Source organism: Telopea speciosissima, chromosome 9 (assembly GCF_018873765.1).
Source record: "Telopea speciosissima isolate NSW1024214 ecotype Mountain lineage chromosome 9, Tspe_v1, whole genome shotgun sequence".
Taxonomy (NCBI): Eukaryota; Viridiplantae; Streptophyta; class Magnoliopsida; order Proteales; family Proteaceae; genus Telopea; species Telopea speciosissima.
The window spans coordinates 18134503-18153042 of NC_057924.1; the positions used below are offsets into that span (position 1 = coordinate 18134503).

General features: G+C 38.4%; 2 protein-coding genes across 2 annotated transcripts; one reads left to right on the forward strand and one right to left on the reverse strand.

Annotated features, from left to right (window-relative positions):
• Positions 1-1580: 1580 nt before the first annotated feature.
• Positions 1581-2379, reverse strand: LOC122638703. Its single transcript, XM_043831556.1, has 2 exons — positions 2212-2379; positions 1581-2102 (listed from the first exon to the last, which is right to left on the reverse strand). The coding sequence occupies exons 1-2, from the start codon at positions 2377-2379 to the stop codon at positions 1581-1583; spliced, it is 690 nt and encodes a 229-aa protein (XP_043687491.1).
• Positions 2380-15020: 12641 nt separating this feature from the next.
• LOC122638704 (DNA ligase 1) lies at positions 15021-17385 on the forward strand. The gene has a single exon (XM_043831557.1). It carries the CDS (start codon positions 15091-15093, stop codon positions 17383-17385), a length of 2295 nt encoding a protein of 764 aa, XP_043687492.1. The 5' UTR covers positions 15021-15090.
• The last annotated feature ends 1155 nt before the right edge of the window (positions 17386-18540 follow it).

Here is an 18540-nt window from a genome sequence, read left to right on the forward strand (position 1 = left end):
ATATATAAATGGTAAATTGGAACGTACATTACTATTTTGGCCTTTTAGTATAACATAATTTTTTTCAATGAGGATAACTATTGTGGTTTCATATATATACTCGAAAATTATGTAAGATAATGACCTTTTTTGATAAGGATATAATGATAAGTCACTTTCAAATTATTTATAAAAATTTTTTTATACTCCTAACTTTTATTTTGCTAAAGACTAGTGAAATACAAGAAAGGTAATGGCAATACCAAACTGATGACAAGTACCTGTGTGACAGACATCTTGGCCAAGAAAACTGTGGATGAGCATTGGGTAAATTCTTTTAAAGAAAGTTTTCATCCAAAGAGAAATTCTTTGCGACAGTGAAGGAAGACCCCGTTTTTTGTTTTGTAAGTCTTAATTGGCTTTCCCTTGCTGATGGTAATGCCAAACGTGAGGGTTAAAATAAATTTAGATTTGAGGTGGCTGTTGATGGCTATGTTGAAAGTTGACCCTAAGATCAGTTGGTTTTTCTTGTATATAATTATTGTGTAGGAATGCCTTGACTTGTCTCTGTAAATGAAGGTGTAATTCTAAAGACATCTACATTACAATAAAACACACTTGTAGATTTATTGCGGGAAAATCCACAACAAAAAAATCTGTAGCTATAGATTTATTGCGGAAAAATCCATACTTAAAAATCCACAACTATAGATTTGCTGTGGAATAATCCACAACTAAAAATTCACAGCTATAGATTTGTTGCAGAAACATTCGCAGCTAAAAATTTGTAGTTATAGATTTGTTACGGAAAAATCCGCATAAAAAAATCTGCAACTATAGAGTTCCTTTTTCCTGGGATAAGAAATCCACAGTTATAGACATAGCAACAACACTTCTAGAATCGAGGATAGAAAACCGCAAGTAATTCGCAGCTATAGGCTATTATTCTGGATTTTTGGACCTGTTACTGCGGAAAAAAACTATAGTTATAAGCCCTTTTTGGTGTAGTGCTAGAGTTGTCATCTTAACCGACCCATAACTATAAACCCGATCCCGTACCATCCTAGTGATGAATACCTTAACGTACAATATTTTCATACATAGATGACGATAAAGAATGGATCATCTGCAGTTACATGTGAGAGGTAACCACTTATCTTTTTTTTTCATAAATACCCCTCTTCCCCTGATTTATCGAATTCGGGTCCAACCACCAGTCCTATTTTTGCCATTTACAAAGAGAGGAGGGGTTTTTATGGAAATAAAATTAAAATGTGATTGAGATGTACGTTGGATGATCCATTCTCGCTGTATCGTCGTATATACATACATACCCAGTTTGGCCGGGAACTGGAGAGAAGTAAAGAGAGACTACAAACGGCACTTAAGCTATTAAATTTGAATAAATAAATAAAAAAAAAAGGAGAAAGAAGAACACATGGCTTGACTCTCCAAGATGATCACAAACACTGATGAGGTCATACAAGGAAAATCAATACTAAATAAATTAACTCAACACAAACAAATAAGTTGAACTCTCAAGGAAATTCCTCAGAATTACCAATAACATTGACATGAGTGCACAGGCGTGATGGATCTATTCACACATCATCCACCTTCTTCTTCTTCCCCACCGGCGGATATTTATGCACCGGCGTCGAATTGGAGTCCAAGAAAAACAGAAGCACCACCGCAATCACACATGAAACAAACATTGGTATTGGCCCAAAACTCCAAAATAAGAAAGCCATGGCAAAATAGAGCAACCTCAACCCAAGCTGCCAAAAATTATTCGCCTTTACCACCGACGACTGCACGTAAATCACCGGCATATTCGCACACGGCGTGCTTATGAAGAAATCAGCCTGGATAAAGTACCTAGCTGACTGAACAAACGCCCCAAAGGATAACATGAAAGATAAGAGAATGCTTATGTATTTGAGGGAAATTGTGGTGGGGCTTGTGTCTCCAATTACAAACACGTTCTTTGCGAGATAGCCAGTTGAGCTTCCCAGTATTGATCCTATGAGAGTACCAAGTGTAAGGGTCATAGTAGCCAAGTAGATTGCACCTGATATGTTCGACGATATTACTGTTAGAGCTAGTCCTGTGTTACTCTCACCCTGCATATTTCAAATTTCAAATTTCAAATACCCATTAATCAGGATTATGAGATCAATAATTTAATTAAAGAAATAACAAAATTACAATTAAGTTTAGTAGTAATCAAACCTGCATCATATTCTCAACCCATGCCTTTCTATTGATATTCTCATATCCGATTACTGTTGTTTCAGGATATCTTAGAACTCGGTAGATGAGGTAGAGATGGTAAGTGAACATTATCAAGAGCCCTGCTGGGACCAAGATCACGTCCAGGTATTTCACCACAAACTCCATTACCTACTCTTGACCTTCTCAGCTCCTTCTGGTTGTTCTTTGCATTTAGAACTTTGGAGATATGAGCTTGATGATGGTTTAGTTGTACATAAATCCAATTTGAAAGGAGGAATCAATAATGGTCATAGGCTCGTAGCTTATCTTTCTGGGTTAAATATATTAAGGAGAATTACGTAATGGGTTGGTCATGGGTGGGATAGAAGGGATATTAAATAGACAATATGGACCTTTGATTAAGGATACGTAATGAATGAAAATTGCAACACAGATAAACCTAGAAAAACTTGAACATGAAAAAGAAAACGACCTAAAACTATAGTTGGAAAATCAAGTTTTGACTAGGGAGTCATCCGACTCATACTCAAAATTTTAGAAAATCTGGTCAACTAAATCAGGGTAAAAGACTAAAAGATGGCGAGACTGGATCATAAATCGTCCGAGTCAATAAGACTCAGTTTTTAACCAAACCCTAAACTCTTCGGCTCCCTTCTCTTGTTCAATGGTATAAATTCAAAATGCATTGATATGTGATTCCTTTATTTTTCTGATTTTGTTCATATATTATTTCTATTTTTTTGCTAATTTATACATATTTATTGTATTTTTTTTATAGACATATTTATTGTATTAAAAAAATTAAAAAATGTGACTCATCTTAACTGAGTTTGACAAGATGAGTCACCCAATATTTTTAAAAAACGAATCGAGTTAGAAAACCTGATTTTCCAACCATACCTAAAACTAGGGGTGTCAATAACCGCCCATTGACACCCTACCTAAAACATAGAAACACAACCAGGTTTGAACTGTGATGGATTCTAGGCATAAAATAAAGGGAGTGATGCATACACTAAGCAGTAAAATAGATCCATATGGCCTCACGTCCCTTGTCAATCACTCTCCCTCAACGTCTTTTCTAGATTTAATATAATATGAATGACTTCCATGTATGGGTTTCATGTCCTCATCTAATTACGTACCTAATGGGGCATCTAATATGGACAACTACCTTGGGTTTGTATTTAATAATTGCCTAACTGGTCCCTAAGAATCAAATTGGTCCTCACTCTTGTTGATAAAAGAGTGTAACTATAATTGGATGAGAATGTGGGACAGACTCACAGACCCTCGCTTGGTCTCTCCGTGCTTTGTATTGTATTGTAATTAAATGACGGCTTTCTTTGTTAACCTGTCCCTTACCCCAACCCCCAAAATAAAAAATAAAAAATAAAAAACATTTCTACTTCATAGTTCACGTACTAAGATTTTGATTTTCAATGATAGGGTCTATTATTGCTTACTCCAACTCATGCCACCATTCCCCTAAAAATAAAAATAAAAGGTTTACCTTATTCGTGCCCAACTAACCCATTGCAATTTGCTTGGTTTACTTATTTTACTTGTATTTTGTTTGCATAATTTTTTTTTCCTAATTTGGAGTCGGACTTAAATTGCATGATGGGAGGAGAACAAATTGGGAGGTGCATCAAGGTTGAAATTGTATTATCATATAACAACAATAATAACTAGTCTTATTGCCATTAAATGGGGTTGGCTACATCGATCCTTGTCTTCCAATTAGTTCTATTCAAGGTCATATTTGATACAAGCTCTAAGCTATGTTTGTCTTTCCTCATCACTTCTCCTATGGTCATTTTAGGTTTGCTCTTTGCTTCTTTTAGTTCCTTCAATCTAAATCATTTTTTTTTTTGGTTAAATGGCAGCAAAGAAATATTAAGAATTAAAGAAAAAATTACAAGTGTTTAACGTCTAGGCATACCCAAACGAATACAAGAAAACAAAGGAAAGAGTGAAGTAGCCCACCTATAGCATAGTCATCAGCGGAAAAGCTCACCCTTCAATAGACGAACCAAAGAAGACCTCTAAGAAAATCGGAACCGTGGCCGACCCAGGATATCATCCATTATGGCATTCTTCACAAAGGAGGAAAACATCAACATCTGCGGGAGAGATTCACCCTGCTTCGCAATAGCTTTAGCGAGATAGTCTGCAACAGGATTTGCTTCCCTAAAGCAATGCATAATTCTCCAATGTATGCTCTCCATGAAGGGGAGAAGAGCATTCCAGTCTTGTCTAATAAACCAGGGGATCGATCTAGACTGCATAGCCAAAACAATAACCGCATAATCACTTTCAATCCAAAGCTTCAAAACAACCAAGGGTCTCAGCCCTCAAAAGACCCTAAATTACAACCTCAAATTCTACCACATAGTTCGTCTTGACACCTAGGAAAAAGCTGAAAGCTGAAATGGGGGAACTGATCTAGACTACATAGCCAAAACAATAACATCAGAATCACTTTCAATCCAAAGCTTCAAAACACCAAGGGTCTCAACCCTCAAAAGACCTTGAATTACAGCCTCAAATTTTGCCACATAATTCGTCTTGACACCTAGGAAAAAGCTGAAAGTTGAAATGGGGGAACCCAAGCTGTTTCGAAGAATACTATTCTCGCCCGTTCGATCTGCCTGGGTTGCCTAGCATCCATCCGTATTTAATTTAACCTTGTTCGAAAATGGTATACACCAAAGAACCTCTCTGATTAAATGGGAAGGCCTGGGAATAATAGGAATTTTAAAATAACTGGCACAAGAGACAATTTGAATTAAATCATTCCTCTATGCTAGAGAATCCAAAGGCCTCCATTGAACATTCTTATGCCACCACAAACAGACTTTCTCATAGCTTATCATAGATTGGAGCTACTCCCAAATCAATTATAATATGATCATTCCTCCCTTTATACTTTCTAGCTTTGCCACTCATCCATCTCAACATCCTCATTTCCACAACATTGAGTTTATCTATATGATGCTTCTTAATTGCCCAACATTCGCACCATACATCATAGCTGGTCGTATGACTATCCTATTAAATTTTCGTTTAACTTTTAAAGGAATATGTCTATCACACAACAACCTGGACATACCTCTCCACTTCATGCATCCTATTTTAAGTCTATGTGAAACATCATCCTCTATATCACCTTCTTTATTTATGATTGTACTCAATACCTAAAATAATAACTTTATAGAATCTCCCTCTCATCAATTTTCACCACCTCATTATCCGTCATAGTGTAACTAAAATTACACACCATATACCCTGTCTTAGCTCTACTTATCTTAAACCTTTTTCATTCCAAGGTTGATCTTCATAAACTCCAACTTCCCATTAATCCCTTCTTTTATCTCATTCACCAATACAATATCATCAGCAAAAAGCATACACCAAGTCACAAGTTAGGATCATAAGGAAAAGGACAAGGAAGATCAAGAACAGGGTGTGCCTAGGGACCCAGAGGGGTTAGAGGGATGCACATAATCTCGAGGAAGAGGTAGGCCGAGTAGAAAGCGCCGTGATCCACCAAATGTGATGCATCTACCCCTATCTCAAGTTGGCCATGTCAGCTATCAAAAGCCACTCTAGCTCATGCATCCAGTCTGGCAGAGGGACTAGTACAAACCGGTGCTCGGACCACTAACGAGTCACCCTCTCCCCCAGTTGAAAGGCATACCCGTCAGGGCCCCGGAAGAGGATATATCTCTGCCTAGTAAACCCCAAAGCCTCCTATTTAATTTATTGCATATGATGTATGTGTCTTTCAAACCCAATTTAATTTGATTAAATTAATTAATTACATTTCCTACTTTATGTGCTTGTCCTAATTGTTATATTTTGTACAACATCCCAAAAAGTACCCCTTATTGTTCACAACTATGGACATATTTGGGCACTCTATTTTAGGGTTGCCGAATTGTAAGTTTCACAAATAGTGATTGGATGGAAACATAAATACAGGGCACTTTCATTTGTTGATCATTGATCCACTTAAGATCCCTGGTGGTTTCACTGTCGGTTGTTTTTGGCAATATGAATTTATGGTAGTTACTTTTTTCTGTACTTAAGAGGCACTTACAGCTACGTTTATATTTTGTGCGCTTATGGTGAGCCAATGATTGATGTCTATCGATAGGACTGACCACACCGTCCGTTCGGTGTACACAGTATGAATGGTAATTGGGGTGACACTCAACAAGGTTACCACTGCCCATTAAGGGAGAACCTTGAAGTTGATGAGTTGTTGGACTGTGACTGGTAGAAATCATGGGCCTAAGTAGTTGTTTTGTAAAGAGTTTACAAAAGCAATTTTATTTTATTATATTAAAATTAAGTATATTTGGCAAGTGTTTTCAAAAAAAAAAAAAAAAATTTGGTTCAGTCACTAGTAACTACACTCATTTAATTGATTGTAGTGGACCTGTTTGCATGGCAGTGATTTTGTGAAATGGTTGCAAGTCCATTGTGGATGTTGGTTGTGCTGAGGAGAAAATGTACTGAAAATATCTACCACTAGGAAAAGGATTTTGTCCAACCGTTGTGGGAGCTGGACCGTCTAGCCTACTAAATGACAACAAAATCAGGGGTGGGGTGGTCATTTCACATATGGGTCCCACCCGAGACCCACATATGAAATGACCACTCTAACCCCGATTTTGCTGTCATTTATTGGGGCTAGACCGTCCAGCTCCTGCCATGGCTGGACAGAAGCCAGGTCCCGCCCACTAGGAGTTTTTCAGGTTACGTCTTTTTATAGAATTGTCCTTTGTGCAATTAAGGATAACTTAAAGACTACCTTTTCGGATCACACCACTTGGTGCAATCTTGTCCGTTAGATTGTAATATCTTAAGTAGGCTTTCTCTATTGAAGTGAATCTTGGCTCAAACCCTAAATTGTACAACAATTATTGTTTTCACAATATTCTCTTAGAGTAGAGAAAGGGAATCTTCTTCTTGAAGCTAGGGTTTCAACCATTGGGGTTAGTGCAATTAAATGAAGTTCGTGACCTCGTGCTGGATTCCTTTGGAGGAACGTGTTACTTGTGAGTTCTTAGTAACATACCAAACCCTGAATTGACTCATTATCACATGTGTTTGTCGATATCTTGTTACAACAATTTTTTTTGTTATGTATCTAGAATTGTATCATTTTCGCCATCGCTTTTAATTGGTATCAAAGTGGAGTTCTACGATGAATACATTAATTTGATAAAGGTTTTGCTAAAATAAAATTATGGTTTAGGGTTTTCTTCCCCATCTCTTTCTTCAAAATAAAATTGAGAAGAAGATAAGCAAAATCCGTAGGATCAGATTCATCCATCATTTGTGCACTATTGGTAAAATGACCATGTATCACTAATTCCGGTGGCATTAAAAAAAAAACTTGAAACTCTACAATTTTTATGTTTTGAATTTTAACAAAGTCAATAGGTATGATCTTGATATATGCCTTGCAATATTCAAGTCGAATGGACAGGATCAAATTCGTGCATCATCTACGCGTTGTGGGTAAAACGACCATATCTCACTCATCTGATGTCAGAATGACTTCATTCCAATGGCAATGGAAATTAAACTAGAAGATTTGTAACTTTCATATTTTACGTTTTAACTAAAGCAGTGAATAAGATATTGAAAAATATGACCCACGTTTCTATATATGCAGACAGAATTTGTTTGGTTAATGTTTTGCAAGCTTGAAGGTCCTATCATAATGATGAGATATAGTTAGGAAACTATGTGATGGTATCCTATTAGATTTAAAAAACCTTACTAAATGTTTGTCTAAATTAAGTTGTTAATCTTATTAAGTCTTTATTTGCAATTTAGATATCTAATTGCAGTTAGATTGCATTAGTGACTTGCCAAATTGGAAAGTGTTTCAAAATTGATAAGTAGAGTTGTAATAGGGTTGGAAAGAGTTATAATCACCTTCTAATTATAGAATTCCTATCTAATTTGGACAACTTATTGGGCAACCTTTCCTAATTTATCAAATTAGAAAGTAATTTAAAAGTTTGATTATGTTTCTACTTTGATTTTACTTGTTCTCCATATTTTGGACTTTGGTAATTGAGTCAAATTAGGAAAGTCAATCTAATTACCTACATGACAACTTTTGAATTGTCAAAATCCAACATGGGTATGACTCAAGACTGAATATGGATTGTGAATGTGGGTCTAATGTTTTGGATCTTAATAAAAACATCTTAATGTAGGTTTATTAGGTTAATGTCCAAAATTGATGTTTATATTATGATATGATGAAATTACTCTCACTTGCCTAATAAGATATTTGGATAAGATCCAAATTGACTGAAATACCCTTGCAATGCTAAAGCAATATGTATCTTTTGATTAAAGTGTTTAATCATGTAAGTCATTCCAACGAGTTGAAATGTTCAAAATGTTCCTCAAACCCTAATTTTGTTTTTGGCATTCTGTCTTGAAATTGTAATTAAAGTGTTTAATTGCATATGATAGTAAGAGTTGCAATGACGCATATGCGACATGAACGCCATGTTATTGGTGAAGCCTGGTCTCAATCTAGAAAGTGATGTGGGGAATCTTTGAAGGGTTGTTTCGGCTTCGAAACATGCTAGAAAGGCCTAAAAGTGCATATATAAGTACCAAAGGTTCTGATTCCTATAGAGCTCGTCGAGACCTTCGAATCGATATGTATTTTGACATATGTGCAGTTCTAGTCTGAACTAGATTGGGTGGATTTTTTGGGCTTCTAGGGGCATTTTTGTATTTTTCTGGGTTAGGGCTTCCTTATAAAGTGTTTTTATCTCGCTGAGAGGGTAAGGTGAGATTTGAGGGTTTGTAATTAGCTTTAAAGAAATAGTGAAAATAGTTCTATCTCCGGCCGTGGATGTAGTCTACCTTCTTGGGGTTGAACCACAAATCCTTGGTGTTTTGTGTTTGTCTTCTCTTCTTTTTTTCGTTTTCTTCTACAAAATCCCCAGTTTTTGGGCGTTGTTGTTCTAACATGCCAACATTTTTGGTATACACATGTAAATATATATTTTGCATTGTGCCTAATACTTTGTGTTGTAGCATGGGATGGTCATGGGATTAAATGTGATGAATGTTTTATTTGTCATATTGTCTTTCCCCCATCTTATTCTCTCCATTTAAATTATTAAATCTCCCCTTGAGCAGCCCTAAATGGAGAGGGTTGGTTTTCTCAAGGTCTTGTTATTGCTGTAGTTAAAGTTTAAATTGTAAATTTTATTGGATGTAATTTAATTTTAAAGTCATAAGATGTAATTGTAAGAAATACATATGATGTGCTTCAAAAGGAAGATTGTTGTAAGATGGAGGATCGATGCCGAATCCAATGGGAGCATACATTAAAGATATGATCGAGATTTGATGCACTCATTGGAGAATGAATGTGGAATTCAATGACCATACCATATATTATAATTGTTATTTTATATGTTTATCTTTTATGCATAATGCATAGTCACATGAGGTTACTTATTTTTACATATTGCCAAATGCATATGATGTATGATTGTTAAGAGTAACATGGTTAATGTGTACATATGTTAAATTACCTCATTACCCTCGACTGTAATAACAAGTACATAACAGGCTAGGAACCTTTGATTAAGCGGTTAGGAAAGTCAAAAAGAGGACTCGAAGCCCTACATATTTCATGTTTTGGTCTCTTCCACAATCTTTCATTAAGGCACCTTGAAATGCCCTTAAATGCACGTTATATGCAAAATAGAAATTCTGAACATTCTGCAATGCATGAAGAACATGTCATAGCCTCCCATTCTGATATCAAATTGATCTAATAAAAATATAGATGGAAATATAACTCTTAGATATATATTTCTCTTGTTTTAAGCTTCCATAGATTCTTAATAAATGATAGGTCAATAAACCCTCGAAGTTGCTTCATGTGCAAAAAAGATATATCGAACATTATGAACCACAACTGTTGACCAACTCATGATTTTATCGGTCTTACCTGGGATATGCCTAATACAAGTTGCATATGAAGACTAATTCAATTTATGTTAAGCACTTCAACATCTAACGTGTTGGTGTAAATATATATGGTGCACACAATAGAGTGCCAGCACTGCTACATTATCTTAGGCTATGCATTGGCCACTCAACCAGCTGCCTAATTATGCCAGCTACATTACCACCCATAGCACTACATGTTCTACTAGATCATAGTTAACAAAAATTACAAACAAATGCTATAACTATTATACAAACATATATACATACAAGAATGGTCCAAAAAAAAATCTTGAAAAGTCCTTAGTGGGGTCTCCACATTGGTACAAAGACCATACTTGCGGGGCTAGTTCCGGCTCTTCTCTCGGATGAGGAGGAGAAAAAGGGGTGTTTGACATTTGAAGTGTAGAGTCACCACCTAGATAAGGGTCTAGAACCTATAAATGTCTCCACCTTTTGGAGAAGAGAAAATGACTCTAATGGATAAGGCAAAAGGTCTTCCCAGATCTTTGAGTAGGTTCAAGGTTATGGGTTGGGAATGTGTTAGGCACCCAATACACCGGGCCGAAGGCCAGTTTCTTTATATTTGGACCATTCCTAATCTTACAAATCCTATTAACTGGCAAGTATAATGAAAATAGTAAATCTAACCTAGTCTAGATGCCTAGGCAAAAAAACAGTAAATCATATAGGAAAGCATTAATGTAAACTTGGAATAAATTATCAACATGAAGCTAAACATAATGAATATTGCTTGAATAAGGGGATACAATATATACATGGGGGAGACTAAACTGAGCGTATCAAATATCAATATCGGTATTGATATTGATATTGGTACCAGTAAATGTAGCGTTTATGGGCTTCCCCATGTATTTGCTATCCACCTCTTCATATGTTGGATCATGTATATATAATATAATATTTTCCTTGTTCTCCTATATACAAAATTCAATAAGACTTTGAACAATTTTTATTGTACTAAAGGAGATATTTTCATGCACTTCCTTGAAAGATTTATAATGTTTCTCTATTTGAAACCATGGTTGTAATCATGGATATAGAAAGTTTTGTAGATGAAATGAATAAACTCATTGTGTGTATGCTATTATTTTGTTTATTAGGTGGTGAATGTCTGTTACATAGTAAATATATATGCCCGTATGTTTGCTTACAGAGTGGCCATATTAAACACGTATCGTGTTATTGCCATATGCATTTTATTACGTCGGATTATTGAAAAGTGTTATTGCCGTCTAGTTCGTTTAATTGCCGTATGTATTCGTTCCCGTTCAATTGCCGTTCCCGAACTTACTAACTAAGGTTAAGGGTGTCAAATTGGAACCAGAACCGAAAATTGAAACTAGACTTAATAAGCTGAACCAAATTGAATTGAATAAAATTTTGTTACATCCAGATCTGAAATGTAAGAACCGAATTCGATTTGATCTCGTTCCAGAATAGAAACTTTTGGTATGAACCAAAATTTTGTATATTAGTATATATAATACTAATATATTATTACATATTCATACAATATAATACAAAGATATCATACTATATATTACTAATAGTACTATTAAATTCTATAATACTACTATGTTATAATATAATATATCACGCTAAATATTCATATTTTATAGTGGAAAAGAACGCTTCCTAGTCACGTGCGGTGTGCAACTACTACGCCTAGACTCAGGGTTGTGTGAAATGACCACCGTGCCTCAAGGAAAATGCCAAAATTCTTGAGGGTGCTGTGGTTATTTCGCACAACCATGTGTCTAGGCGTAGGAGTCATGCCCCGCACCCGATCAAGTAATTTTCTCTTTCCCTACTTTAGAATAGTACTATATGAATAGAGTATATAGGAACCGGTGTAAAACCAAATTCTGGAACCAAAACCAAACTAAACGGAACTAGTTCATGAATGGTTTTTCCGGTTACAACCAAATCAATGTGTACCCATAAGATCAGAAGCACACTTCATTCCGTACCCCATTTGGTGTTTACTGCTACACAGTAATTTCATTTGGACTCAAGAACAAAGGTGTGCCTTACATGATGGATTCAAAAATACCATGACCAAGATCTTCAACCAAGGACATGTTGAATAACACGGTCAAAAAGGAGAAAGCAGACCTAACATAAACTCAGAAAACTACAGGGCATGCAGGGCACTCATGGAGTTGCTTGTTAGGTTAGGGCTTTTCTACACTGGGTTGATTCACCAATCCATGTGTTTGGTCTAGTTGCTTGGACGACCAGATAGACCAACACTCTCTGGGACCAAACCCAATACCCGATTTTAAGAGATTTACATGCGCAGGTATACCGACCATGGTTTGAAATCAGTATCGGATCGGCTGGATTGACCGATTTGTATCGGTATTGGTGGACACTGATATTGATTCCTGGCCAATCTCATACAGACAAGAGTAAAATGTAAAGTTAAAGAAAAAAAATAGAGGTAAACCTGACCGATCTAGATCGATATGGACCGGTATCAATATTGGTATTAAAACCCTGGTATAGAATACCCCGTTTTATCCTCTTCCACAACCCCAGCTACAGGCCTCAACCCTGAGCCCACAGCTAGGGGTGCAAGTTTGGCCATGACGGCCCAAACCCGCACTAACCTACACTAATCCCAAATAGGGCGTCAGTTGAGATATCTTGGCTTTGAGGGCAGGTCAAGGTTGGGAGTTTCTGACTTTGAGTCAAGGTCAGATCGGGATAGGGTTGCGGCCTTGGGCAGTTGGGCCGTGCCCGACCCAACCCAACCCAACCCTGTCTCCTTCTTCTTCCCAACCTAGCCAACTGATACATCTCCCTTCCCTACCATAGTCAGAGCCAATGAGGATCAGTCTGACCCGACTTTGAGGGTGGGGTCAGAGTTGAATTTTTCTGACCCTGGGCCAACCAAGCTTCAAGGGTAATCAAGATTAGACAGGCCCAACCTTAGTTAGTAAGTTCGGGAACGGCAATTGAACGGAAACGGATACGTACGGCAGTTAAACGGATTAGACGGTAATAATACTTTTCAAAAATCCGGCTTCATAAAATGCATACGGTAATAATACGGTATGCGTTTAATACGGATATAATACGGCATAGACGGCAATAATACTTTAAAAAAACGGACATATATTCATTATATAACATGCATTCACCACCTAATAAACAAAATAATATCATGATTTTATTAACTAAAATAAACACAATAATATAATATGCTATATAACATCTCTAAGATTATCATTTAACATACCAAAATATCAATAATCTACAAGAAATGAATGTAGATTGGCTGAAAATGACATGAGCAAGTTGAAAGACCAGAGAAACAAGAGGAGAGTACAAGACTTAAGTGCTGCTTTGTTGAACGGAGATGGCGAGGATGATTGGAGATGGAGGGCGGCTACTTTTGCCTGCTACGGTTGGATGTTCAACGCAAATCGAAGGGACGAAAGGGAAAGTGAAATCGTTTCCCTAAATTCTAATCTTTTGGATAATTTTTTTTTTATAAAAAAAATGTATAATACGTGTATTATTCGAGTATAATACGTGCTTACTTAAAAAATGCGTTTTTTTATAAAAATACGAGGATAGGAATATTATACGTTTAAAAATACGAAAACGCGTATAATACGCGTATGATACGCGACTTTACTAACTAAGGGCCCAACCCGACCCTATTGCAGCCATGCACAGATGACCTGACTACAATTTTCGTTGATGACCCTCACGTGATGGTACTTTTACTTTAATTAAGTGCGTAGCCATCTAGAACGTCTTTTTATGTTTATGTTTAGAGAGGTTAAGAGTTTTTGTCCGCATGCAATAATCAGAGCCCGGTCAGAATTGGAAGCTTTGACTGAAAAGCTATCTTTCCTCTTCCGCTTCCGGAGAGAAAGAGAGTAGGCAAGATAGTATATATGAAAGAAAATGAAAAATATGGATTTAATAACAGCCTAGCATTGCAATATTACGGTATTACCCCTACACATTTAGACAAACAACCCTTACTGGCTACTACAGTCCTCCCAGTCCCACACCCTATCTCCTCTCTCTTTCACACATTTACCCTTCATGTGCAGCGCCCGCCAGTGCAAAAGACATGGAATCTTCTGCTTCTGCCATTGGCTAGTTCACTAACCCCCCATGTGATCCCACTCTCTCACCCTCACCCTCATTTTCTTATATAATTACGTAAACTACCTTTCCTTATTCCACCTGTAAAGCTGTAATTCTGTAAAAACTATAAGGCTGTACAGCGGCAGGCAAAGCAGACGAGAGTATTGGTATTATCGGTATTCCCTAGACGACGACCTTATCATCTTCGTCCCCATTACAAGTTTCAATGATCTGGCCACGTTCCATTCCACTTCCATTCCAGTACACTCCACAGACTCATTCTATCCCCTGCTTTTCACTGTTCACTTCTATCGTAAGCCGCTTTTTATCAACTTTCCTCCACCGTTCCCTCCACGTACTCGAAGATGACCGTCTGATCTTCATAGTTTTCTAAGAGTCCCGGGGGGCCCACCTCACAGTCATCCAACATACAATCATTTCTCGCTTTGAAATTCTAAATGCATGCCCACGTGGACGCACTGTCCCGTTTGTTACTCTCAACACGACCGTGTCATTTGGGTTAAAGACCGAGGCCATTTTCGTCATCAAATGATTACTCCTCACTCTTCAGTATCTCTCTCTCTCTCTCTCTCTCTCTCTATCTCAAGTCTCAACCTCATCTTCAAGCTTCGTTCGGCACGGCCCTATCTCTGAACACTGAGCTTTTTTTTCCAGATTCGCTACCAGTCTCCCATAATTTCATGCTATTTCGGGTGATAGGCGGAAACGATGATGGAAACTCAGAGGCCGCATCGAAGTGGAAGTACCAGTAGCGAGCTTTTCATCTGTTTCACTTCGAGGCCCTCTTTATCTTCTGGTTCATCTATGAAGATTTCCTCCAAATCCATTCTCAGCCCTGCTCGTACCGACAAGTTAAGAGAATCTACGTTGTCTCTTTCTTCTTCTCTAAGTCGAAGGCTTAGAAGCAATGGCAGCATGAAGGGTGGGCAGGCTTCCCCCATGTTCCCAACTGGAAACAAGAAGAGAGGTTCAACATTTGAGAATCCAGAGCCTTCGTCACCGAAGGTTACTTGCATTGGTCAGGTTCGTGTCAAGAAGAAGAAGCAGGGGAAGAAGATGCGAGCAAGATCTACGCGAAGAGGGGAAGCGAGTTTCAGGAAAACAGAGCAGCCCCAAGATGGGATTCAGCAGCAGCACAACCAGGAATGCTTGCCTCACCGGAATCAGAGATGGGTTCATATCCCCTTGACGATTTGCGAGGCTCTGAGGGAGTTCAACTGTTTTCTTCCTTGCCGGTCACGGTGTTCTTCGGCAAACGAGAGAGAGAAGGAAGAAAAGGAAGAAAAGACGACGACGAACACGACCTCTTCCGGTTCATGCGATGCTGTGTTTGCGAGGTGGTTGATGGCTATACAAGAAGGTCAGGAGGAGAAGGGAACAGAGATAGCGCTGATGGTTGGAGAAGAAAAGACGAGGGAGAACACAGAAGCGGTTGAAGTCAATGTGATGGACATCGATGAGAAAGAGGAAGTTAAGGAGGAGATCGAGGACGAAGAAGACAAAAGGGTGAGCATCTGCATTCCACCCAGGAATGCTTTGTTGTTGATGAGGTGCAGATCTGAACCTTTCAGGGTTTCTTCTCTCTCAAATCGCTTCTGGGATTCTCCCGCTACAAAAGAAAATGAACATGTGGATGAAGACGACGACGGAGACAGCGAAGATGATAATGATGATGAAATGCAGGCTGGTGAAGCAGATGAAGAAGAAGAAGACGATGACGATGACGGTAACGATAACGACGAAGAAGAAGAAAATGTTGAAGCAGTGCAGGTTGAGTTTGATGAAAAGCAGGGAGAGGAGGAAATGGCCACTGTAGCTATTCGGGAAGCCCCCAATCCACAAGAAAATGAAGAAGATTCAGAAATGCAAGGAAACCCAACAGCAGTAACAGCTGAATTAGGAAAAGGTGAAGAAATTCCAGTGAGAGGAGTAGAAAGCGACTCGGAGAAGCAAGGACAACATGATGAATCGCAAATGGAGCATACCGAGGGACAAATTCTGGAAAATGGGTCTTCAGCTGAAGCTCTCGAAGAAGTAGAAAAGCCAGAAATCGAGGCGAACGCAGCAGAACAAGAAACCAAGTCGCCAGACACAGTAGAAGCAGAAGCAGAAGCAGAGGCAGAAACAGAAACAGAGACAGAAGCAGAAGGGAGGAGAACGAGCTCTGTCTCATCTTCTTCTTCTTCGTCTGCAGTGCCCGCACAGACAACAAGAGTAGAAAGAGAGGGAAAAGAACCAGATCAAGAACAAGATATTGCTGAATTAGCAGAAGCGGCACAAGTGGCTTTAGAAGAAACAGTGGACGATTCAAAGGAAGTGAAAGAGCCCGATGATGGAGCTCAAGAGATACATGAGACAGCGATAAAGACAGGAGAGACCCAGGAAGAGATATGTGCAATGGAGACGCCGCAGAACCAACAGCAGCAGAAGCAAAACCGAACCCACGAAGACCAAAGCAAAGACTGTCAAGGAGAAGGAGTAAAAGAGAACTCAGAAGAGAGAGAAGGAAGGTCAAAGTTGCCGGACTGCTTGTTGTTGATGATGTTTGAGCCGAAGTTGTCGATGGAGGTGTCAAAGGAGACTTGGGTCTCAAGCACTGATTTCATCAGGTGCCGCCCTGAGAAACCACTAGTCATCCCAAAGAACGATGAATCCAAAAAGAGTGTGAGCACTGATTCCAATCCTGCGCAGCAACAGCAACACCAACCTCAGCTACAACAGCAGCAGCAGCAACAGGCGGCTCGGAAGTCGTGTTCGAATCTAGCACCGGCACCGGTGGCGGTACCACCGTCGACGGCTGCGCCACCGTCGATGGCAGCTGTGATAGAGCAGAAGCTTGTGAACGCCGGGGCCTACGAACCCTTCGTACTCACGCGCTGCAAATCGGAGCCGGTGCGGTCCTCGGTTAAGCTCGCCCCGGAGGCTTGTTTCTGGAAGAACCGAAGGCTTGATCCTCATCGTCCAACTACGCTAGGCGTGGGACAAGCGGGCCTCGGCTTCTGACCCGACCCGAAGCTGGCCCAAAATTGAAGACCCTGATGCGACAAGGCTTTTTGCAGTTTCCTTTTCCTTTTGCACAATACTCTGGTGTGTGGGGTCTGTCTAGTATTGTCGATTGTACATCCTCTCGTTGGTGATTAATTTTCTTTCTTTTTCTGTATTTCTTCTTTTCTTCTTTTTTTTTTTTTTTTTTTTTTCGGTCGAAAGGCGGTGGAACCCACCTTAATTTGTCTTGTACTAAATACTAATTTCTTTTTTTATTTTAAATTAAAATTGGTGTTGTACTAGTTTGGACTTTAATGTTGTTTGGCAACATTAAAGTGGTGTTTCCTGTTTAGCCTTTAAAAAAACGGTGTTTTGGTGTGTTTGATAAGCAGGTTGATGTGGACGGATCAACCTGGTTATTGTGGGTTTCAGTTGCCCTGGGCCCATGGACCACCCCTGGCCCCTCCAAAGGCCTTTTTAGCTTTGTCTTTTGCTTATCATCGAATTCAATCATCTGAATTAAGGAATCACGGAAAACCCTTTTAACTTTTAAAAGAGTGTCTCACTTTATCCCTACGAGGGATAACTAATAAGGACCAACTCCCTTAATATGATTCCAACAATCTTTTGTAGTTCATGCAGGGTTCTAGGTATCGGTATCGGATCTTGCTAGTATACAGACCGCTCCATATTGGTATGAACCGACACTAATACAGATACCTGGCTGATAGATCAGTGATATGATACGTACAAAAAGATAAAATTGTCAAAATTGATGTTGGTATTGGTATTTTTTATGGTAAAGACATCCGATACAACCGATATGGTCTGTACTCTAGTATTGATATAGATTTCGGAACAAGCTGATGTCTGATCTAATACCCGATCTGATACCATGAACAACAACTATGAACACATGGTAAAAGATACGAGGCAAATTATTCTTTTCAATCTTTTGTCTGATTTTTTTTTTTTTTTTTTTTGAGTTTAGTTCTTCTACACGTAGCAACAGGTGAACGTACTTGTGAGAGTCAATCACATTTTAATTTTATTTTCATAAAAACCCCTCCCCTTGTAAATGGCAAAAATAGGACAAGTGGTTGGCTCTCACATGTACGTTCACCTGTTGGTACGTGCCGATGATCCATTCTCATTTTTTTTTCTCTAATAGTT

What these genes read in the sequence shown, in the direction of transcription:
- LOC122638703 (XM_043831556.1), bottom strand. Translation starts at nt 2,379, where the DNA reads ATGGAGTTTGTGGTGAAATACCTGGACGTGATCTTGGTCCCAGCAGGG. An exon ending in GGGTTGAGAATATGATGCAG is followed by an intron (nt 2,103 to 2,211) that starts GTTTGATTACTA and finishes TGAAATATGCAG; the next exon opens with GGTGAGAGTAACACAGGACT.
- LOC122638704 (XM_043831557.1), top strand. Translation starts at nt 15,091, where the DNA reads ATGATGGAAACTCAGAGGCCGCATCGAAGTGGAAGTACCAGTAGCGAG.